At 39.4% G+C, this 24,454-nt stretch overlaps 1 protein-coding gene across 1 annotated transcript in view; it reads right to left on the bottom strand.

Annotated features, from left to right (window-relative positions):
* Positions 1–21,267, bottom strand: part of PLA2R1 (phospholipase A2 receptor 1) — a 38,459-nt gene extending 17,192 nt beyond the window's left edge. The window contains exons 1-13 of the mRNA XM_054381084.1: positions 21,165–21,267; positions 17,419–17,802; positions 15,065–15,232; positions 13,831–14,004; positions 12,510–12,623; positions 11,674–11,817; positions 10,515–10,703; positions 8,482–8,639; positions 7,237–7,341; positions 4,422–4,534; positions 2,147–2,316; positions 907–1,109; positions 481–626 (exon numbers count right to left, since the gene is read on the bottom strand). Coding sequence (XP_054237059.1) covers positions 481–626; positions 907–1,109; positions 2,147–2,316; positions 4,422–4,534; positions 7,237–7,341; positions 8,482–8,639; positions 10,515–10,703; positions 11,674–11,817; positions 12,510–12,623; positions 13,831–14,004; positions 15,065–15,232; positions 17,419–17,802; positions 21,165–21,267 — 2,171 coding nt within the window. The remainder of the gene's footprint in view (positions 1–480; positions 627–906; positions 1,110–2,146; positions 2,317–4,421; positions 4,535–7,236; positions 7,342–8,481; positions 8,640–10,514; positions 10,704–11,673; positions 11,818–12,509; positions 12,624–13,830; positions 14,005–15,064; positions 15,233–17,418; positions 17,803–21,164) is intronic.
* Positions 21,268–24,454: the final 3,187 nt, after the last annotated feature.

Below are 24,454 nucleotides of genomic sequence, written 5' to 3'. Positions count from 1 at the left end.
ATTCCTCAAGCACTTTTTCCTTAGCTATTTCAGAATTTATATTTGAACTGAAGCAAATACCCATATTAATTTGTTCTTGAATCAAATATATCGTTCTGTAATACATTTCTTACTGTATTACACATGTACAATACATTTCTTGTGTCCTTGAATAAAACTAGTTTTCCTACTAAAATCTTCAATTGTATTTTTTTTAAGATAAAAACATTTAAAATAGCATTAAAATTGACAAACTTCCATTTCAACACAGAATGTTAACTCCTAAGAGTATCACCTTGACATTAACAGTTACTGAACATCCACAGAGATTATCTTCAAGAAGAATCACATTACAGAGTTTTCATGCATTTCTAGGTTCATTTTAGAGTAGAGACCTCTGCAGCCATTAGAAAAGAGCATGGAAGACCTAAAATTGTAGATTATTTTTACATATTAGCACGATTAAGATAAACCATGTTGGTGTTAAAAAAAAATACTTACCTATCAAAATTTGTATATAATAAATTGTTTAAAAATGTCTCTTCATAGACATGGCTAAAACTAGCAAGATGTGCTCCAAAATCTTGGCACAATTCTTCTGCTTCTTCCCATGTTCTTCTCATCAAAATTTTTTCATTGTGAAATATCTGCAATAAAATGAACACTGTCCTAAATTATTTTGAGAGCAGTTGTTTCAGGAATCCATAAAAATCAAGTATTATTTATAGTTTTTCCTACAGCAAATTCATGAATATTCCAAGGATAGTTCTGATTCTTAGGACTTTCATTCACTTTAAAATGCAGTGAAGGATGGTAAAAATTTATTTTTGTTTGTTGAATGAAAAAAATAATACTTTATCAAAAATATTTCAGTCTATCCCTAAGTGATGCAGCATCAGAAAAATTCAAAGCAAGTTTGTCAAGTACCTTGAAGCAGTTGAGCAGATTAGCTTCAGACTCCCATCCAAAATAGCAAGAACTCAAATGTTTTTGAAAAGTAAGTTCTGGTTCTTCATAAGAATTGATTTTTTGCTTGCACAATGACATTGCTTTGAAGTTCCTACAGCTTTTCACCTCCCAATAACCAACAGGGTGCTGCCCTCGCATGGCCACACATCCTCCAGAATGACCTAGGCATGGCATAAGTGTTTAGTATGAGAATGAAGCATTTAAATTTTGTGAACTTCTGGTGAAGTGACTGTTTTATTAGCATCAGATTCAAGGATAAAGCTTTGATGAACTTACAAAAGTAGCAAATTCTCTAGTCAGCAATCAGCTTCTAAACCTGTCCTGGTTACTTATTGTAAAATGAACTGTGACAAAGGGATCTTCTCACAAAATGCAGATTAAATGCAATTTAAAATAGTACTTCTGGAAATGGCAGTAGTAAATCACTAAAATGTAGTTTTATTAGTGAAACTGGCAATTAGTGAAATGTGGTGTCTATTATTATGTCTCTATTCTCAAGTATTGCTAAGTTCAAAGACTGAATAAGTATTTAATTTCTTCAGGTTTTGTTTTCTTGGAATGTTTTCTTTGGGTTACTATAAAACAATCAAAATCAAGCAAGCAAACTGAGTATCAACAAACTAAAGGGGAAGAAAAAGAAACTTCCACAGCATTGTTGTTGACAGAAAGATATCTAAGACAATCTCTGCCCTCTTTTTTGTTTTTCATATGAAACGCAAATTTCAAACTGTGACTGTTTACAAATTACAAAGTGCTACTGAGTAAAATTCATTACTTCTCTGGGATCCTTTGCCTGAAGGCATCCTAGGATCTTTTGCCCTGAAGGCATCCTTGAACAGGGCATAAATTAAAATATCTCACAGAAAAATGTCAGAGATTATCTGTGTCTGCAAGAAGAGTGTGGTTGACAACTTTCCCCTTACCAGATCAGAGAGTGAGAAAAGTGACGTCCAGTGCTCCACACAACCAGGGAGCCCATGGTAACAGCACCTGGATGGGAAGCAGGGAAGGAAGCTCTGGCTTCTCCACAAATGCCAACTCATCCTTACAGAATCAACAGAAAATGTAAACTTATCTCCTCTCTTCACCTGGCAGGGAGGGAAGGACTCTTCTGTGACTGCTAAGCTACTAGTGGCAGGGAAAGGAAGCACACTGACCTCATCCAAGCCATTTCTGTTTTTCTTGGCACAATACTCACGTGGCTCGTACTTGTTCCAGTTTGTGTAGCTCACAGAGCTATTCTTTCCTGCTGTACTTAGCCAAAAGTAGTCTCCTGTGTTGTTAAGGTCTTGCAATCCTATCCAAAAATAAGTTCTTTCAGATTTCACCATGCTACGAATCATGCTGTTGATAAAAGCTTGTTCAAACCTTAATAAAATAATCAAGACAAAAAGTTTATTAAATAAAATAGGTCCATTGGTATTTCAGTGAATAGCTCTCATTAAATGATTTAAATAATGCAAAAAGAGAAAAATATATGAGAGGTACTTAGTTTTCTTTATAGAATGCTGTGGGGAACTTTAGGCACAAATCTGTAACATAAACCACAAATTTTCCCCTGTTTGTTTTTTTTTCCCCCCACTGTTTGGGCATATGGAAGAAAGAGCAGATTAAAATCTTACAAACTCAGTGTCTGAACTACAAGATGTGAAGCCAGAAGATTATTAATGATGCACAAGTGAAAATAAGAAACTCCTTGTATAAATGAGAAAAAGAGTGAGGTCCAAAAAAGCTACAGAAGAAAGAAAAAAAAAAAAAAAAAGCTCTGCACATAAGGATCTTGGTGGAATTGAACACACAAACCAGCACTAAGAAACCAGAGCTGAAGGACTCAAAGCACCAGCTGATCTGACTACAGAAGAAATCACTTTTTCTTTCTTTAATTTCTCCATTAAAGTTCTGTGAGAGATTTACACCTCTTTGCAAGTAATAAATGTTTCACATAGTAAGTGATTTGTCACTTAAATGTAATTTATTCAGATATAATTGCTACAGGATTATACAAAAAAGATTAAGTTTATGAGCACATTTAATTGGCTTCCTATGAGAATATATATAGCAAAGAAAATTCCCAGTTTGATAAAGACTTATACAAACTCTTGGTTTCAAATATTGTGAAAATAATGGCTAAATACCACAAGGATGGCATTAATGTTAAAATAATAAATAGAAATGGATGCATCGGTAACACTAAAAATAAAAGTTTTCAGTCACTCTCAATTTTCATTTTCCTCTGCATGTTATCTTTTTGTATCAGCTCCTCTTCCCCTTCAACCTACTTTGCAACAAATATTTTAGGATCAATACACTAAAAACCTTTTGCATTTTTCACACCAGAACAACAAATCTCAGCAGTAATTAAAATAACCCCAAAGCTAAACCAACAAGTAGCTTCCTCTGCCACTCCAGCACTGAAACTGGGAACTAACATAATAAACAGTGATGGCTACACCTAGCAAAAATCAAATAAAAATAAATAAGCAAAAAAGTCCAAAGACGTGCTTCCAGTAAGGTACAGAATGCCCTCAACTCCCTGTGATGTTTGAGCTGCAAATACTCAGCTGCAAGAATTTGTCCTTTACCCTTCCTATAAGGATTACTGTCCTACTGCAGAACAGCACTGTATGCATTGGGCACAATCCTGAAACCACCTGGCAGGCAACATTCCCCTTGATGTAAATCTTCATGTGAGGTAGCCTGTGTTTTCCCAAAATTTCTAGCTATCAATCATCTGATTGCTGGTGGTTACAGTACTTCTCTTATCTTAAAGGCAGGGAAGATTTCCTCCATATGTTCTTTTTTTTTTTTTTTTTAAACAACAAATGTGAAATTTAAAGTGTATCTGTACTATATCTATCAGTATGTCATAAACTTCAATGGGAATCCAATAAATAGGGTAAATCACAAGGACACCAGAGAAAACCCAAACACGTGGACATCTGCACAGAAAGCCTTTGCTGAAGCTGGTACACAGGAACAAAGCTAGGGAAGGCAGACCTCAAATGTTTTCAAACATTTATTCTCTCCTCCTGTTTGCTGAGAACTCAAGTAAAATGCATACATAAGTAGAAACATTTATAAAACATAAATTGATCTGGATTAAAATTGGAGATATTTTTACGATAAAAAATAAATATACTTTCATTTTTATCAGTTTCCAAGTATTCCACTATTAAAATTTCTAAAAGATGTTACATATCTCTGTAGAAAGAGTTTTGTTTAGATTTCTTCATGCTCACATGTGCACACTGCAATAAATGTTTATGAGCCTAACAATTGCTTTTTACTAGATTTACTTTCAATTAAAAAAATGAAGCAAAGCACACCTTTGATTTTAAGCCAGGGTTAGTAATTATGCTCACCTCACACAAATATTATTTCGTAGTGGTAATATCTTTTGCCATGCAATACTTTCTAAAGTTAGAACAGCTCTTGTTAGAGGTATCTTCACGCTGTCTAATAGGATTAACTACCTGTTTGTTACTGATACAAGTGCAGATGGGCAGAAATAACCACTGGAAGCATGTTCAAAACTTCGAGGGGTACTGTCGATTTTGTAACAATATCCACCATGTCTTTCCCATCCCTTAAAAGAAATGAACATTATTTTATGGATTATTAATTATTCTATAGTTGTTAAAATCCTGATTCCCCTTTTGTACGTCCTGTCCAGTCACCACTGACATCCCTGTGGCCCTTTTCCCTTCTATTGTGATTCAACAGCAGTTACCCTCAAGGTCATGGAAAACATCTACAAAACAGTAAGTGCCATGAAGATGGCCATCTACTTCAGTACAAGACCTTGGGGACAACAAACAAAGCTAAGCTAGCAGGAGGAACGTTTGATAAAGAAGAAGGTAGCATTTTTCACTCAAAGGGTGGTATATTTGTAGATCTCACTAAGTAATGTTGTGAACGTAAAAGGGTTCACATGAGTTCAGTGGGAACTGGGCAAGCACTTTGACAGGATACCCAATATGGGCTGTTAGATACACAGATCTTAAAAAGCTCAGGAAATCCCCTGCATGGTTGGGGGTCAAGGAAAAACTGGGAGAAGCATTATCTGTATTTGCTCTGTCCTGCTCTTTCCCAAATATCACTTGCGGCCACCTGTGGGAGGCAGAACAAGAGGCCGAATAGACCCTTACTGTGAGCAGCTGCCTTTCTGCCCTTTACAAGGTTTTGTGGCCTCAATGGCCATTCTCTTCTTAAAAGCAGCAATTGTCTCCTGTTACAACAGCAATCAAGACAAATGTTCAATTTAGTACTATAGTGTTATCATTTGATGTACTAATTAAAGCACAGAGGACCAGGGAAAGTCACCAGTACAAATACAGTCACTTCTGCACACAGAAACCAGCAACTCAATTTATCAAGTAGCTGAAAACTCCACAGCCTGTTTCAAAAGATGGTTGAAAGAAAATGTTTTAAATTTTTATTTCAGTGTTGGGGAAAACTGCCCAGAGAATCTGACCTGAGAATATTTATTCTCTGTAATACCCTGCTGACGAGAAAAAGAGCTGACCTGCTAAGGGAAGAAAGTTCTTAGCACTTTTTATGTCTTAGGATGACAGAGATGTAAGAAAGAGAGAGCTCAGGTTTCTGGTAACTTGACATGGACACACTGCAAAAACTGCAATCAGTGGAAGTTAAAGGCTAGTCCATTTGATGTACAAGTCATAAAATCAACGAGATGAAAGATCAGTAATAACATGTTAAAACTATAAAGATTTAGAAGGGCAAACAACTATGCCTGAGACCAAAGCTCCCCGAGAATCTATCCAACATGAATGACAGTAGGAGGTTAATGCAGCAAAAGATCAAATGTAAGAAATGGCAGCAGATATTCTGTACATTTAAGGGAAGTCAGCAACAGAAAACGGGGGGGAAAGGTAAATCTAGATGAAATACTTAAGCCCAAAAAATTAGGTCAACAACTAGAAACAATATATACACTGAATGTTAAAATGAAATGCCTGAAATCAAATGTAGCTTTGAGTATGCTTAATACTGACTTCTTTTGCTTAAATGAATGCAGCTCTTTTCACATTAGAAAAAGACCTATCAAACCCAAGAGACTATTACAGGTTTCAAAATGCCATGAAACACCACGAAGCAGAGAGTTTATCTTGAATTCCTACTCATTTTGCCAGAGCAGACTGAACTACCTATGACTAGTGACTCAGTCTCTTAAGTCTCAGTCCCTTAAAAGAACCAGAAGTGCTCCTGATTGCAACTGGGAGTCTAGATGCTCTGCATGTTTTTCACATGGTCAAGGCTGTGGCAAACATTTCTCACACTAATAACACTAATATCTTGAATGATAAAGTACATGGTCCAAATAAAATGAATGTAGTTACCCTCATTTTTTTTTAATCCTAAATTGAAACTAAGCAGTAATTTCTGCCTCCACAACAGTATGGCCAGAACGCTGCATCTGACCATCATCTGACCCCCATGTCTGGGGAAAGACTGCAATCTGACTCCAAAAAGTTCTGCTTCAACCTTCTGATAATTCAACTGAACTGGTTATGTTGCTTGACCTCTCAAGAAAAAGGACAGGAAATAAAAAAAAAAACAAACAATGAAGACTAAAGCATAAAGCAAGTTAGAGATGTGAGATTTTTGTTGAGAGAAAAACAGTTCACAAAATTCCTCCAGAGTTTTGAATAAAACACAAAGTCTACAAGATTGCACTTTGCATGCTGTGAAAAGCAACCAATGACAAATAAAATCATACTTTAACACTTTGACTACAAGAATTCAAAGCCTAAAAACTTGAAAACCTGTTGCAATGTCCTATTTAGATAGCTGTGCTCCTTTCCATTTGTGTTTGAAAGAAAAAAGGGAATGCTAATGTACGAGTGGAAGAGTTCATTCTCCTGTCAATGAAACTGATTGTTCTTCACCCTGACATTCCATTTCAATGTATGAAAACCATGTGTGGGATGAAGCATCATATAACAGCCATTATTTGCACAGATGGTGGGCAAAAGAATTTTCACTTTTGATCTAGAAAGAAATAGGAACTTGGGTCACAACTGCTGGCAATGAAAGGCTGCTTGGGAAAGCTTTTCATCTTACATTAATATTTAGTTTACATGCTTTTAGGGCAATGAGATTTTTTCCTAGCAAAATATGTATGTCTAGCAAAATATGAAACACTAAAATTATGTATCTATTCACATCCATATGTTCTGTAGCTACATTTAGAGGTTTCCTATATAACTCTATTAGTAAGGCTCCCAAACAAACCACAAAAAAAACCCAAGCTACAAAACTCTTTACCTCTGGACAGCTAGATTCCAGCTCAGCAGAGACATTAAATTCCCCCGCTTTTTTGCAAATGTAGAAAGATCTATCTTCACATTTTTTAACTTTCCAGTGTCCCTCCTAAAGGATAAAAAGAAGTATATTCTGTACATACTCATATTCTCATGCATGCCTATGCACACATTAGATTACACTCCCTCCTCCTATTTTGACTTTTCAGTAAAAAGAAGCAATTTTTCTCACTCCATTTACATATCCTTAGATGGACCATTTATTTCTACCAACACTGTCCACAGGACTTTTCAAATCACTCATACAGAAGGGTTTGTCTCTTTGAATCACTCTTTGGGATGTAATGCACCTTAATTAACACACACTATGGCTATGCCAAAGCATGCAGTTTTCAGAATAGACAGGAACTTTCTTCCTATTTATTATAGTACTTCATAAGATTAATGTTTATAGTTCAACAGTTCTTACTTAAGATATTATAAAGCTTGTATGACAAAATTTTCAGACATCTATAGATATTGGAACTGTATCAGAAATAATTCCTGAATAATTTAATCTTGAGGCTCCTTTTCCTTTGTATTTTACATTTTCATTTGTTCTCTACTACCTCTACTAGGTAAAATATGGGTTTGTGTGTCTAAACCAACTTCACAATTGTACCAATGCTCTATTTTCTGCATATAATGGGAACCCACTTTTCCAGGTCACTGTAATTGTCGTGGCTTTCCCAAGAGTTACAGATTGCAACCTGGACCCACCACTGGAGAGACAACAAAACATTTGAACATTACTCCCAGTTTTACAACACTATTATCTGTTTTTGAAAGATGCTACATAAAATTTATAAATATTGGCAGCAAGATAAAATAGCCATAGCTGATAGTTTCTCAATATATGATTATGAAATTTTCAAGACCAGAACTGATGCATCGTAAGTTATGATAGACACCACTTGTATTTTAAATTGCTTTGCCTTAATCAAAACATCTACTTGTATTTGTTCTCTTCCACTTGGCAAGCATTATGTATGTAGCATTTTTTGTTAACATGAGCTCAAAACCTGTGATTCATTTTCTGTGCATTGGCACTACAAAATGTAATGGTTTCTAAAGGCTACAACACTAATATATTCCACATCAAAAACAAACTACAGGTCATGGCTTTAAAGAGCACCCACAGTGAGAAAATAAATTATGAGGTAGAATAAAAGTGTCTGATTTTTTTTTCCCAAAAGAAAAGGAAACTTACAGGTCCTTGTGCTGAAACACAGAGTTGTCCTGTTCTTTGAAAGGTGTTAGGTTCCTGGCTGTGCCAGTTAGAGAATTTTACTGAGGTGCTATCTGACCACTCAAAAACAACAGGGGTGTTATTACTGTACAACCCAATCCATGTTTCAGTTACATTTTCTGTAAAAGAGTAAGTGAGTTCAGATTTTCATAGTGAAGAAATGATGTCTATTGCTCCTGTAACATTGACACCACCTCTAAAACTATTCATGGGATTTTCATAAGAATTATCTTTTTAAACAAACAAAAAAAGTATGAACTTTAGGAAACCTGAGGGATAAGATAACGTTCTACTGCTCTTGAAGACTAAAGTATTTCAAAGATAGATGAACATACATGATACATGTTTTGAAATCCTGAAAATTACAAATCAAGAACATACGCACTTTTTTGAAGTGCACAGGGCAGAAACCCTGGTATGGAAGGGAAAGATTTCTTCTTATAGTCTTGCATGACACATGGGTTTACATTTTCTCTGGGTGATGTTTTCAAGCCCCAGAGACAGCACAGTTGTAGTCACAGTAGCTGGCAAACACAGGAAAGTTAAAGCTTGTGGTTTGATTTAATGTCTTGCTTGATCAGCAATTAGAACCATGACAAATAGACAGGCTTTTGAGCACGTAAACCCTTCTGAAGAGAACCTTGAAGCAGGTTTGAAATAGAAGTGGACAACTTTGAAGCTGAATACAAAGGGAGAACATTTATATCTGTCAGGAAGCAATGGTATTTGGTGTCTATGGAAGGTGTTAATAGAGGTAAGGAAGATTAACCACTCCTAAGAGAAAGATAGACAGGACAGCAAAGAGGACGGGTGGCAGAAGAGAGGATAATGGGAGATGGTGTCCTGTAAATCCAGTGTAATGCTTCATCCCTGCTGAGACAAAGTTGATAAAACATTACTGTGCCTCAGCTCTGGGAAGATTAAACTCATGGCCAAATTGTGCAGCTCTGCCAGCACACTGTTGTCAGCTGGATGTGCAAAATATTCACTCTTCTTTGCTATTGTTATAAAACCATAGAATCATTTATGTTGGAAAAGACCTTCAACGCCATTGAGTCCAACCATTAACCCAGCACTGCTAAGTACACCACCAAATCAAGTCCCTAAGTGCCACATCTACATATCTTTTAAATACCTCCAGGAATGGTGACTCCACTCTTCTGGGCAGCCTGTTCCAATGTTTAACAGCCCTTCTGGTGAAGGAATTTTTTCCTAATATCCAAACCTTACCCAGTGCAACTTGAGACCACTTTCTCTTGTCCCATCACTTGTTACTTGGGAGAAGAGACCAACACCTACCTCACTACAATGTCCTTTCAGGTAGTTTCAGGTAGTTGTAGAGAACAATAAGGACTCCCTTGAGCCTCCTTTTTTCCCAGATTAAACAACCAATTTCCTCAGCTACTCCTCAATAAGACTTGCACTTATGTTTTGACAACAAAAGTCTTGGCAGTGCTGCACCATAGAGCTTTTGTTCATTAAGTTCCTTGCATAATCATGCTACCTCTTAGGACAATGTGGACAAGCAGAATTCCTTTGATACACCCTGCTGCCATCAAAGGGGACTCTGCAAACATACTAGCAGCAGCAACTTTGCAGTGTGGACAAGGTCACCCTGAAATCAAAAGACATGCTGAATTGTTGTTGCTTCTAAGCCCAACTCTTGCATAAGGGTGATCACCGAATATTTTGTAACATTTTGCAAGGAACCAGATAAGAACAGGAAAGCACAAAAGCTAGTGTGTTTGCTGCGGCCTCACTGTGTTTATTTTGTTAATCTATTTCTTTATTTTAAGTTTGGCTACTGGAGAAGGTGATGCTATACATTTTTAAGGGCCCTAGAAGGAGCATGCATATACGCTTCCTGTTTTTGTAAACCACATTTGGGTGTGCCGTGTGCGTTAGTGGGTAACAATGTTAAAGGCCTGCACAAAAGAGCATCACAAAATTCTTCAAGAAACACTGCACACTGGAAACTAAGTCCCAAAACTCACCACTTTCAAGCAAGTTAAGGAGCAGCTCTGCATCTGCCAGGGATGATACACTAATGAGCCCGCTACCATCACTTTGGCAGGAGATCAAAGCATCGTTCCAGCTCTTCTCCTCTTTATGAAGTCTGTAGCAGTTGCGATTGTGTGGGTACCAGCCAGCATCACAATGGGTGGCATAATACTTCCATGTATCTTTTAATTAACAAAGTTTGTGTATATTAGATAGAATTGCCAAGGTTAAGCTATGTTCATAACACATTCAGAGCTTTTTTTTTTTTGGTCTTCAAATGTTGAAAACAGTTCATCCAAGATGAATTGAGGAGGCCAAAACACATGCTCTGTGGAACATCACCTATCAAGCAAACTGATTTTAATTAATTATTCAACATTTGGGCTCTGGATTAGTGCAAACACACTAAAGGATCCCTTATTCAGTTTAAAACATATTATATCTCCCTTATTACCTCTGAAACAGATTCAAAGCCAGCTAAAGCTTCTTCAGGTGCACTACCTACTAAAAGTTTGGGTAAGTCCTTTCTCATTATCTGAAAGAAGTAAGGAAATTTTCTTTTAAGTTATGACAAAGAAGTTGAACCTATGTAAGCTGTTTTTATCAAAACAAAAATTAATGTTCTAATAAACTCAGTACTGCATTTAACTTTCCCACAGAATGTGAGTTTGAAGCACTCTATGAACTATATACCTTACATTCATTATATAACCACTTTAAAAAAAAAAATATTGAAAGTACAGCAAGCCAGAAAAGTAACTGCAAATTTTGAGTTGCATTTATACAACTTTCTCCTCTGTGGGTTACTGGTTAATTCCATCCAAAGCTGAAAATCTATTTTTAAACTCAAAAGCAGGTCTCATAACATAAAGGGAATGAACACTTTGTAAGCATCTGATCACATAAGGAACCAATTAAATATTATGTATATTAAAATTATGTTAGCTTTAAGACTCTCAACATGTTTACCATGACTGCATTTAAGCAGAAGGAAGCGTTATTGCTTGAGTTGAACTGTATCCAACCTAAACAAGCAAGCCATAACATTTAGTCCAGCTAGAACTCTGTTCTGCTGACTTCATGCTCATGAGGCTTCCCCTTGTTCTTCTCCCACACCCACAAAGAGGATACAGTTAACACTGACAGACTTACCCAGTGTCTCATGCTCTGTCTTATTTAAGTATTTTTTGCATACAAAAGGCAATCCAGATTCACATAAATAGCTCTGCCAGCCATACTTCAATTTCGAATTAATCACTGCACAATGATTTTCTTTAAAACGGTTATCAGAGACATCTGCAAACACATTTTTGAGAAGCACAAAATCACATGAAATCAGTTTTTACTTGTACAATGGTGTTGTAAGCCACTCTGCATCCTATTGAATGAATGTACAAATGTTCCTGCACACCCACACTTCTAGTAATATTACACCAATGCTACAGACATCTGAACGTTGACATCAATTTATAGATCTGTGGCAATCCCTCTTTGGCTGCTGCTACCAAATGAAAGGCTGCAATAAACTCTGGTGTCTATGTTATATCTGCTGGTTATATCTGAGGTCTGGCAGACCTCAAAAAATGTAGCAAAACTAAACACACAGCTCATCTTAATATGTTAATGTTAATTACAGCATGTTAATGTAAACAAATTGATAGTCCTTTCCTCCACAAAATGTGCTAGAGCATAGCTTTTAATTACGCAACTGGGATATTAAGAACACCTTTAAAAGTAAGTGATGAAAGGGCAAGATCGTTAAAGCTTTGAACAGATCCATCTCAAGTGATGCTACATCTCCAGAAGGGGCTTTTGGTTCATGTATAAGAATAAAAATTTCTACAAATATAAGATGTATACTATACTATAGGTATACCAGGTATACTATACTATAGAAGTATAATATATCTGCGGTGTTGTATCAAGCTGCAGCTACAGATAGCATATAATTACACTGCTATAACTCATCCCAGAGGAACATCACATACTTTCTCTCCAGTTCATGAATACTACCGGTGCTCCATCTGACCACTGCCAGCCAGCATCTTCCTCCAAGCGATTCAGGCCCATCCACAGCATTATGTCTGTAGCATTTAGCTGTCCTGAAATGGAAGAAACAAAGAAATACCTCACACTTTCCCCGTTTTAAAACATCTACAGCTACAGATCTGCTGTCCCCACATGTTAGAATAGGAATAAAACAAACAAAAAACCACCACCACCAAAACCAAACAAACCCCAACAAAACAAAAACAAAGAAAACACAAACCAAACCAACCAACCAACCAAACAAATACCCACCAACAACAAAAAATTCAAATCACACTCCAGGAAGTTTTTTTCTGTTCTTAGAAAAAGTCTATTACTTTATTAACCAACAGGGAGATGAAAACAAATGAACTCAAAAGTCTGCGTCCTTCAAAAGAAATTCATTCTGCAAAACCTTCCTGTGGAAGTCGTCGCTGACCTTAGATATTTAATCTAGAACAAGCTGATACATACATAAATTCTAGCCTGTTTCAGTTCTCCATAAACCAAACGACTTTCAGTCCTTTTACAGACTGCAGGCATAATCAAAAAGCTAAAGAAATAATTTTTAACATTTCCTGTTTGCTTATATCCTGCAACTGAAAATCAGCAATGGGCAAGAAACCTGAGGCAGCCTTTCACGTCACAGCTCTACCACCCATTCCTCCACTTGATCCTCTCCACATGCATTAAAATACCCATGAAATCCATGCTGTCAGAAGGGTCCACAAAATTTGTCTGAGATGCTTGCCTGCATGGCAGAATGCAAAAGGGTTAGGTTATCAGAGAAGGAATATTATCCTTTTGTGGGAACAGAGTTGCCATTTTTCACATATAGGACATTTACTTCAAGCCTGAAGAAATGTTCTTGTCATTCACATTTGAAGTTCAGCATGCAAAGAAAACTTAGGAGAAAGGGACTCCACAGTATGTTGCAGAGAAGGTAAATATTTGTATAATTTTCCAAAGAAAACAAGCACACTCCATAATGACAGCTGCATGAATGAATGGAACCCTCTGCAAGAACAGAGAATTAAGACAATGGCATCCTCATGTAACACATACTACCACTCCTTCACTTGGGTTATTGGGTGGTAACTCACCTGCACCCTTGCTTTTTCAGACAGGTCTACTGAGACGTGTTATGTGACGAAGTCTTGCAAGTAGCAATGGGAGACATCTCACAGAACATTAAGCTCCAAAGCTTGCCCCTTTTTCAGAGTTAAAGAGTAAATACAACTATAGGTTTCTTACAAGGTCCTTAAAGAAATGTCTACTCACTGCTTAAGTTACTTATGTAGTTCTGCTCTTCAGGGTCAGTGACACTCAGCAAGTCTCCTCCTTGCAGCTGACAGGCAGCCCGTGCCTCACGCCAGGTCAGTGCAGACCCAAGATTGAACTGGTAGCAAAGGCGAGTGTTGGGGTTCTGCTTCCAAAATATGTCACAGCCACTCTCTGCTCAAAAACAGACTTGTCACAAAGACAGCCCAAGACTAAAAACTAATCAGAAATGCTGCAACACTTTGAACAACTTAATAAATCTGTGACCGTAGTGATTATGAATATGAACTCCTTTCACTTTACTTTGTTAAAGAACATAAGGAATAAAATGCTGCTCTGTGTTTCATATGGTTGATAAAATACTCACAGCCGATCTGGTGGTGGTTTTCAAAGCTTTCCTGAAGACAACAGAGCTACTTTTTTAACTTATACTAGCTGATTATTTAATCCTAAAGCTGAATGTTTAAATATTCAGGCTATGAACACCTCAGTAAACTTGTGGAGGAGCAGTCACTGGATCTCCTTCTATCTCATACTCACTAGAATAAATTTACTGTAATTACAAAGGATGAAAATACCATCTATTATAATGGTTGTCCAGAAATCCCCATTACAGAGGTATTCACAGATGTTTTTAAGATGCTTTAGAACAGAGACCTGAAATGTAGCATGAGCAGGGACAGCTTTCCAAATCAATTCTGCCCATAGAAGATACTATTTTGCTTATTTATTCAAGAATAAATATGAAATATTCACGAAAATTATACATCCAAAAATCTTTCCAATAGCAAGTGTTTTTAAAGCTATTGCTTCTATGGGTTTTAGGTCCAACATGTGTTCTGGCAGTGCACAGAAGGAAAGGAATGTGAAAGATGTAACACAGTCAAAAGCAGAATGTGACTTCGCAAGAGCAACCCTTACTTTACATACCCCACAGAAGGTTCCTATATATCACAGGGACAGATAACACCCTGGGACTTGCAGGGTAAGGTCAATGGGCTGCACAGAAGAGCATCCTTTTTGCTCACCCCCTGTAGTTTTATTTTTGAGATGAGGACTTGGGTCTCCAAAGGCCAAACATGATAAATTATAATAAAAATTCACTGAAGTCTTCTTTTGCTGTTTTTTAAACAGACATTTCCCACTAACAGAAGGAAAATAATACAAAACAGAGTGCATTCTAGAATTACTCTAAGATACTCTCAGGGAGTAGAAAAGACAAGCAACATCTTACCAGCATTTGGGCAAAACCCCCATTTTTCATCTTGTTCATAATGAGTTGTTGTAGCACACCAGTTAAATTCCTTTCCATCTTTGGTACACTCATAATACCACTTGTTGTTATATTTAAATGGAAAAACACAGGGGAAACCAAAAGAATTTCCCAGCAAGGTGTATGTTTCTGGAATAAACAAAATGTAGAGATTATAAGAACGCAGATCACAGAAATTTCTTTGCCCTCACATTTCACTGCTCCCTTTTTCAGCATCAATGATAAAAATAAAACATATAAATTAAAATTAGAAAATAACTTCATAATTGATAATACAACATTACAAGCATAAGCAGCATAACTTTAATGAACAGAATTTGGAAATAACAGTTTATGAAATCTGTCACCATGAAAAAAGGCACATTATTCTAACTTAATTGAAAAACAAACAAACAAACCAACAAACCCAAACCTGAACAATTAACATATAAAATCTGCACTTATGTTTCAGAACTACTACACAAAACAATAGTCAGCAGAATCAGTACACACTCAGATGCAAATTCGACTTATTTTTCCCTTGTTAGCCTATGACAAATGACCAATTTCACATTATTTCCCATGCTCCTTCCAGTCTTTATAAAGTGGGTTTCTAATGCTTTTTCCATTCTCTTTGTCATTCTATGGAAAAGGAAATGTGAAAGACAAAGGAACTTTTACAAATAAGTTCTCATACCATTGGAAATAATAATCCAGCTATAAAAGCTGATGTTACATACATCTGTTGTCACAATCAATTAATGCCTTATAAAATATTCAAAATATTTTTCTGCTGTACTTGAGCACCAAAATATTGAGAATCCGGTGCAACTGAAACCTGTAAAAGCTTTAACTCATTGAGTGTCTGCTTAACCTCAGAGCTTTTACAAATGGTCACAGAACCACAATTACACTTAGAATGAAATTGTTTGCCAAAGATCCCAAGTTGATAGCCTAAAGATCAAAGTCCTTCAACAACAGAATCAGAGCACACTGCCAGGTTCCTAGAGGCTGCTAGATATAATGGCTGGCTGCACACATATAAAAAAAGCAGTTTACACATTGTAAATCCCCTTTAAAGCCTACTGTTGTGAACAGATGATACAAACATGGGTAAAAAAAAATAATCAGGATTGCTTCTCTCTTTGCCTGCTACCATGCTGCTAGCTAGGAAGATGCAAAGGACTATCCCAGTCCTGGCAAGAAACCAAATTCAACAGCTATAAACCTCTCACCAGTTATATACATGCTTTCTTTGAAGGTAGAGATGCCCCTCCAACCTGGTGGGCCAACACACTGTCTTGTATCTGAATGTGCATAAGCTAAAGTAGGAAGAAAATTGAAAGAGAATTTGCCAATGCAGTTCATTACTTTGGGCCTGAAACTAGGCTAGGAGTGCCAGCCTAAGGCTGATCTTCTCCTGAATGTTGCAGTACTAGGGCTAAACCTGGTGTACTCTCATCTTGCTATGTGCACATAGCTAATGTGTAAGACTTTTTGTGGGTTTAAAAATTTTCTCTCCGGTCTTAAGTACAAACTCCACTAGGCTTTAAAGAAGAAGTTGGATGCTATAAAGGTTTCCCAGCTATCACAGCTCCCAAAGGACTTTGGTGAGAGCAGAGGCTGAGCCCAGCTACAATTGCAGAGGAAACCACTGCGACCAGACCTGCAACCCAAACACACTGTTCAGTTGGGGAGAAACAAGAGATCCAGTCTGAGACACATTGTGAAAACATTATGTCTTTCCTTCTACAGAAATACTGAGAAAGAGGTCAATGTACAATCTGTCTGTGGCTGTTTGTAGTCGATGGGTTTATCGTAGTTCTTACATCTGGAAAACTGTCAAGGTCTGCAGACCTGGATCTTGATACACATTCCTACACCTTCATTGGCTGTACTGCAGGATTAATCAAAAGCTTCACCTCTGCTCCAAAGTTTGGCAGGGCTAGAGTCCAGGTGCTGATTGTTGTAAATATTTGGTTCTTGCATGCTGTGACCAGACTGATTCTCAGTGATGGGAATTCCAAATGCTTCCTTACCTGTCTTGGGGTCTATCTAATAATGAAAGCTGCAGGAGAAGCAATAGCAAATTCTCTTTTTATTTCATAGAGGATGTGAAATGAGCACTTCCTGGTTTGCAAGGATAATGCTTTTTTGGTAAGGGAAAAAATGGTGTGTGCTATGCTAACTTCAACCATTGCATATAAAACCCCAAACTTTAAATCCTAAACCACAGTAGAGGCTAAAAGTGATCATAAGCACCTGATCTTGTTTCAAAAGAATTTTTGAAACTACTTTTCCTATCCACATTTCTATGACAAATTTTTATTTTTTACCTTGAAATGGGTGTTCACAAAGGTCTTCATCATAGGACATGTACTGTTTCCACTGATAGGAAGATTTTTTTTTGGCCACAATACGCTTGCTGCTTTCAACAGCCAGTTTGTATTCTGATATACCAACTAATGCTTTGCCATCACAATCCCACCTTAATGAGTATTGAGTTGAATCACATTCAAGCATACTTAATGGCTGTTCTGGTCTACTGATGTTCAGTCCTAGACAGGTACTTCTGCCTATGTTGAAAAGACGATGATTGGATGCCCATTTCCATAACATGTCTTTTGAGAGTTGACTGCAGTCTTCCAGAACAAGGCCAGCCGTGTCCACTTTAATGCATAAGTTGGAGTCTTCACTTTGGATAATAAATATCCCTTTATCTGTAGGGAAAAAAAAAACAACTTGAAGTTTCAGACTGTAGAATACTGCAAATGATCAAATAGTATTAAACACAAACATTTCTTCCTAAACAGCTCCAGCTAAAAACTGAAAATATCCATCAGAATAACTGGCACCTCAAAAAATGAGTACTGGTCTAAATTTACTGCCAGTTTATTTTTTGACATGTGAAGAACACAAAAACAAATCTATGTAACATCTCCCATGTTGGATAACAAAAATAAATACTAAATAAATAAAAAGGAATGCCCAAAGACATCAGTCATGTTCTAAGAATAAAAAACACTGGTCACCAAGAAAGACCCAGTTTACAAGAAGTCATACTGGATGTTGTAAAATAATATCTGGAGGGGAAGTGGAGGAGCAGATTGGAAAGTACAACTGCAGTAAAAGCTGAAAAGTTTACAGCTGACATTGACAAATTCTCTGCCACATTCATTCTTCGCTCTCTGAAACTACAGAGGCAGAAAAAAAATTTTTTGCATTGCAAATAGGATACAGAAAGGGAGGATTTATCAATACCATGACAGCTGATAGCTAAGGGTTAAAGTATCCCTTCCCTGTTGGATACATACAGTTCAACCATACATGGCTACCTTGGACCACAGATGTTGTGGGGTTGGCCTTGACATCCAGGCTTTCTTGGAATCATTAAGAAATGTACTGAATTATGTGACACCACATTGTAGGTATGTGAAAAGAAGGCAGCTGTTTAACGTCTTGGGAGCAAATATTTAAGTGAGCAATAGACTGAAAAAAATTAGGGTAGCTGAGGAACTGAAAAGCAGCAAAATCACAGCTCAGCTATTTCATTCACTCTGAAATTCCATAGTAACTAACCCATGGATTTCCTCTCTTGTTATGGGCAGGATATTTATTTTCTGCCTTGGAAGACTATGTGTTGAACATCTGAGCAGCACTCCCATTTTGCCTTGCAATTTTACAGTGACAATTTCTGCCATGTGTGCCTTCTAGCTGCTGTAATTCCCTACACCTAACATTCTGAAGTAGTAACAATAAAAAAAATTCCAAACCTTCTCAAATTGATATAGCCCACATCTAATGTATGATCTAATGTATACACTGTCTGGGTTTAGTACATAGTTTAGGTATAGCCCTAGAACAGAAAGCTTTTTCAAGCAGCATCGGGACAGTGATGTATCTGCTCATCATCACAACAAGCATGCAACAAGCAAGACAGAGAGGTTATAGATTATGTAGGAGTTTCTGGTAAGAGACTGCACAGAGCAGATCAAGCAATTTGATTCACAGAGAGGACAGTCACACTGCACACTATCACTGGTTAAGTGGGGCTGGTTTGCATATGGCTATAAGCATTGGTAGCTTGTGATGGTGTAGGAAGAGACAAACCTTTCTGACTGTCAGCAGAGAAGAATCAGCCTGTCACATATAATGGCACCTCCCAAACACCTAGCAGCTGTCCTACATCAAGTCCTTAACTGCATCAGACCAAGGATACTTTAATCCCATCTCTACAGCTCTCATGTCTGAACTCACTGAAAAACCATCAGACAACACTCTGTGCCAGATACCCAGCTTGGCCCTTTGCTTTTGAGTTTTCTGTTAAATTGTGTGGTTTGTGCTGGTTTCATCCCTCATACCCAATTCTATTCTCCACAGGTGACATGTCTACATGGCCCGAAAAAGGGTTTGCCTCTCATGCTAGGTTATGTATTTCCTACAGTGGTCTTACCTTAGTTAACCAAGAAAACACACTGTTAACTTGCTACATAAGTGGAAGCTGGGATGTTGTTAGCAGCAGTAAACACCGATTAATAAGGTTAATTCACCATGATACTGGGATTCACACTTATGCAAAGTCCCAGTCTACCTTCACCTTGACAGCACACAGCACCTCCTATGCAGCAGCTTCCTGGGGGGGAGCAACATCACAACCCAAAGAAAATGATTCTCAACCTTTGAATACTTTTATCTGTAAGGATCTTATTGGTGGCAATGACTGCTGAGAAAAGATAAGTGTCTTACAGAATCTACACAAACAACCCATCTGGATGATCTCCATCAACAACAGAATGCTTCTCTTCTTCACTCTGCAAAAACTTATGCCAAGAATGACCAGCTCATAACTCTTGAAACACACAGATCCCTTCAAAATGTGGTTTCTGATCACCAACTACAAAATGCAATTGTTGAGAGAGCTGTGCTGGCCAAAACACTACCAGGTAACAGCCAACTCAAGGTAGAGACAAGACTCAAGAGATGGCAGACTGAGTGACAGCTAGATGGGCTCCATCTCAGCCCATTCAAGTCAGGCATTGACACAATTGGAGCAACACCAAGCTGTGTCTCAAGCTCTACTCCTTTCAGCTTGCGAAGCTACACATACCATTTCACAGGTGTTCTCTTAGAAGGGGGTTGTTACAAAGCTTCTGGGCTCAGGGAGGATTCTGCACCCAAAATCCTGCAGGAGAAGAGCTGGAAGGGACTCTATATTGGGAACCCCAGAGGAGACAAGGAGGTAACCTACACTTGAGGAACTGACAGGGTGGAAGGAGGCCTTTGGAAACACTCTGCTTCTCCTACATTCAAGCCCCTCCATACAAGAAGACGGTGTCAAAAAACAACTCCCAGAAGCGAAGCCTTAAGCTGATGTGAGGCCATAGATGAAGTGCTGACAGCTGACCAGTACCTCAAAGTTCCTGATTACTTAGGTTCAACACAGCCAAGAGTGAAAAATTAGCTGTAACAAAACTAGGAGAACAAGATATCTTCATTTCCTTCCTCCTCACCCCTCCACCTCCTTCCTCCCAAAAGGCAGTGACAATTGCTTATGCAGTAATAATAGAAAATAACTGTAATTTATTGGAAATGAGAAAAAAACGGTATTCCTTCCAGGTGCAATGAAAGCAATGCGAGTGGAGAGGACAGAAAGGGCATAAAGGCACAGCTGGCAGGGCTGGTTCTCACGGGTTCGGTACCTGCCCTCATCTCCTCAACGCCCCCAAAACCCCTCACCCCTGTGCAAGCTGAGACCATCGCCCTGTCCGAAACATCCCGGCCAGGATCGGGCTGATCCCGGCAAGAGACTCGCCCGGCCTCGACACGTCGTGGCCACCCAAAGCGCTGCAGGGCTCCGCGGGGCAGACACCTAAGTGGGAGATCCGCGGAGTTCTACACCTCTGCGAGCCCCGCAGGGACGAACGGGACTGGGCAGTGTCCGGGGAGCCTGCCCAGCCCGGCACGGGACACCCGCCTCTGCCCGACCCACCGCGGGCTACCCCGGGGTGCGCGGCTCCGCGCCGCAAGCCACCCAACCCCACCCCACCCCCCGCCCCGGGCCGCCCCCGGAGACGTCACTCACCCCGAAGCGACGGCACAGCGTCCCGGTTAAGGGCCGCGGCGCCCGGCGCCGGGCCGCGGCCGCCGAGCAGGAGGCAGCAAGCCAGCAGCCGCAAGCCCAACATCGCCGCGGCACTGCGCCCCGTCGGTCCGCTTCGCCGAACCAGCCCCGCCGAGCCCTGCCCCGGGGAGGGCAGATGAGCGACCCCACCCCAGCGGCTCCCCGCGGTGGAGAGGAGGGGCGGGACGGGACGGCCCTGCAGGGGCGGCCGCCCGGCTCCCTCCGCGCGGCCGGGGGAAGGATGCAGGGGGGGTCGCGCAGTCTCCCTGGAGCCGATATCCTCAGAATAGGGATAAATTGCCGGAGACCGATCGGCCGGGTTTGGAAACGCCGAGCATGCAGCTGGGGCCGGCCGTCCAGACCAGGGCTGTGAATAAAAGCGGACAAAAAGCGCTGTATTATTCTTATTTTCTATCCGAAAACACTTACTTTCTCATACCTATGCTCCGGGGACTTTTGTCCTAAAAAGAATCAGAAATACACAGCGGCACTGGAGGTGGGAGACCACTGACCACACAGTCCGTGTTCGTGTTCACAGGTTTGCTGCTCTGTCCATGAGCATCCCTGCTTTCTCTGTCAATTATCTGTTTTCTTTCTTTTTGTGTATACTTGGACCCACTATTTCATATATATGCACTTATCTGAGCTGCTCTGCCTTTGTTACCCAGATACTCTACAAAGATGTTCAAGTTGTCCTCTGTATCTACTAACATATTAACTCAGCCTTCTTTATGAGAACTATGCACAAATAGGAGTCCAGTGTGTGTTCACGGCCCTCATCCACAAATCACACTAATTCCATTTTCTCACAACCCCGTTGTTTTTTAAGGCACATACACAGATCAAGTGTGTCATGTGCAAAGCACCTTCTCATGTCTGAGGGTAGGTCTTTTTTTTTTTTTTTTTTTTGTCTGCTAGCAGCCAGAATGGGAATACCAAACTAGAAAATAGCTAGGAAGAAAAAGCAGGACCAGAATTGCTTCCATTAGCCATGTCTAGAAAACAACAATTCCATCTTTTTCAGAGGGGCCTTCTGAGATTCTGCTTAGCTCTAAAAAATGATGGTTCCCAGGCACCTCCAGTCAACTCCCAATTTTGTAGTCATTTTCCCTTTCACTTATAAGTTTTGCTGTTTACCCTAGATACAGAACTACTCTTATTTGTTAGCTCTGCCACTCCTGTTACCTGAAAATGGATACTGCTTCCACCTTCCCTACATCCTCTGACACATCCCATCCATGCCCAGTGATGCTTCCTTTCCTTTTGACAGTTCTACCTGCGTGTTTCTGTTGCACCACTCCCTTCTCCTGTGCTCCCAGGCAACTGCCGTGGCTTTCCAGGCTCTGCAGTTTCAGTCCCCATCAGCCTGCTTTGGATAAGATGGCCCTATAGGACAGCATATACTGGCCAGCTTAAGGTTAACTGAAATTCCTAGTTACAAACTCTCAGTTTCATGTTCACTAGTCAGAAGGTAGGTTTTTGTCTAAATGTGACTCTAAGTTTTATTTGTTGTTCATAGCTTTAGGCTAGAAACTTCTTTTCCCGACATGAACAACTCCCTTGTAAGAGTAACATCAAGAGCATTAATACAGCCTTAAGCATCTAAAACTCTGCTAGACAGCTGCCGTTCCTGCATGGGCACAACATGGAGACAGTAGGTACTGTGTGGCTGTTTCTGTGCGTATGAATTATTCACACTGCAGTTCCAAGTGCCTCCAGCAGTGGGGCCAGAAAGACGTGGGTAAAACAGAGGGTGTAAAAAGTTCTCTGCAACATTCTTTGCAACATTCCTTGCAAACGTGCTGTCAGTTTCTCTGCAGGGAATGCCAAGAAAACAAGGAAGTGAATGTGGTTCTCTCTTACCCTTTGAACATCCTCTCTTGCACTGCTTGAGGGGAGGCTGTGCAGCTATTCAGTGAGACCTGGAGAAACTGGAGAGCTGGGCAGAGAGGAACCTAATGAGGTTCAACAAGGATAAGTGCAGAGTCCTGCATCTGGGAAGGAATTATAAACTGCACCAGTTAGGAGGCGATCTGCTGGACAGCAGCCCTGCGAAGAAGGACCTGGAGTCCTGGTGGACAAGAAGTTATCCATGGGACAGCCATTGTGCCCTTGTGGCCAAGAAGGCCAATGGTATCCTGGGGTGCATTAAGAGGAGCGTATCTAGCAGATCAAGGGAGGTTCTCCTCCCCTTCTACTCTGCCCTGGTGAGACCTCACCTGGAATACTGCATCCAGTTTGGGGCTCCCCAGTTCAAGAGGGTCCAACAGAGAGCTACCAGGATGATTAAGGGACCAGAGCACTGCCCTATGAGGAGAGGCTGAGAGCCCTGGGGTTTTTTAGTCTGGAGAAGATGGAGAAGGTATTTAATAAATGTTTATAAATGTATGAGAGCTGAGTGTCAAGAGGGAGGGGACAGACTCTTCTCCATTGCATCCTGTGACAAGGGGTAATGGATATAAACTACAGAACATGAGGTTCCACCTCAACATGAGGAACTTCTTCACTGTGAGGGTCACAGAGCACTGGAACTGGCTGCCCAGGGAGGTTGTGGAGTCTCCTTCTTTGGAGACTTTCAAGACCCATCTGGATGTGTTCCTGTGTGACCTGTGCTAGATTCTATGGTCCTGCTCTGGCAGGGGGGTTGGACTTGATGATCTTTGAAGGTTTCTTCCAACCCCTAACATCCTATGATCCTATGATCAGCTGTCCCACATCAGAATTTGTTGGCCTAAATATCCTATGCCTGGAGATACTTTCCAAAGTGCTCCTACTCCTGTTAATCAGCACAGGTTTACAGACCTGAGAGACATATGCTGATGTTAGTATGCCCTGCATTTCTAATACTAGTCTTGAAAAAATCAATAGTAGAATAAGACAATTTTTGCAGATGTTTGCTACAAAAGAGTAGTTCCCCAGAGAAGCTGATATTAGATTGTAGACTTGTTCACTAAACAAACCTATGACTCGTTGTACTAAACCCCAGAAATTACACATGCTGTCATCAACAAATGTTACACTTTAAACAAACCAATAAAGCTATCATTTAATTGCTTAGCAGACATTTTAGAATAAATATAAGTGCCATAAAACTTTCACAACTTTTGTTTCATGATTTGAATGGATAAGAAACTGATTTTTTTCCTCTGTGTTTCTTAATCACATGCTAACAGATAAGATCCACCTAAGGGTAATGAGGGAGCTGGCAGAGGTGCTCACCAAGCCACTTTTTATCATTTATCAGCAGTCCT

Source organism: Indicator indicator, chromosome 5, assembly GCF_027791375.1.
Source record: "Indicator indicator isolate 239-I01 chromosome 5, UM_Iind_1.1, whole genome shotgun sequence".
Lineage (NCBI taxonomy): Eukaryota > Metazoa > Chordata > Aves > Piciformes > Indicatoridae > Indicator > Indicator indicator.
Note: the sequence above shows the minus strand (reverse complement) of the source record. Positions and strands in the feature narration are given on the sequence as shown.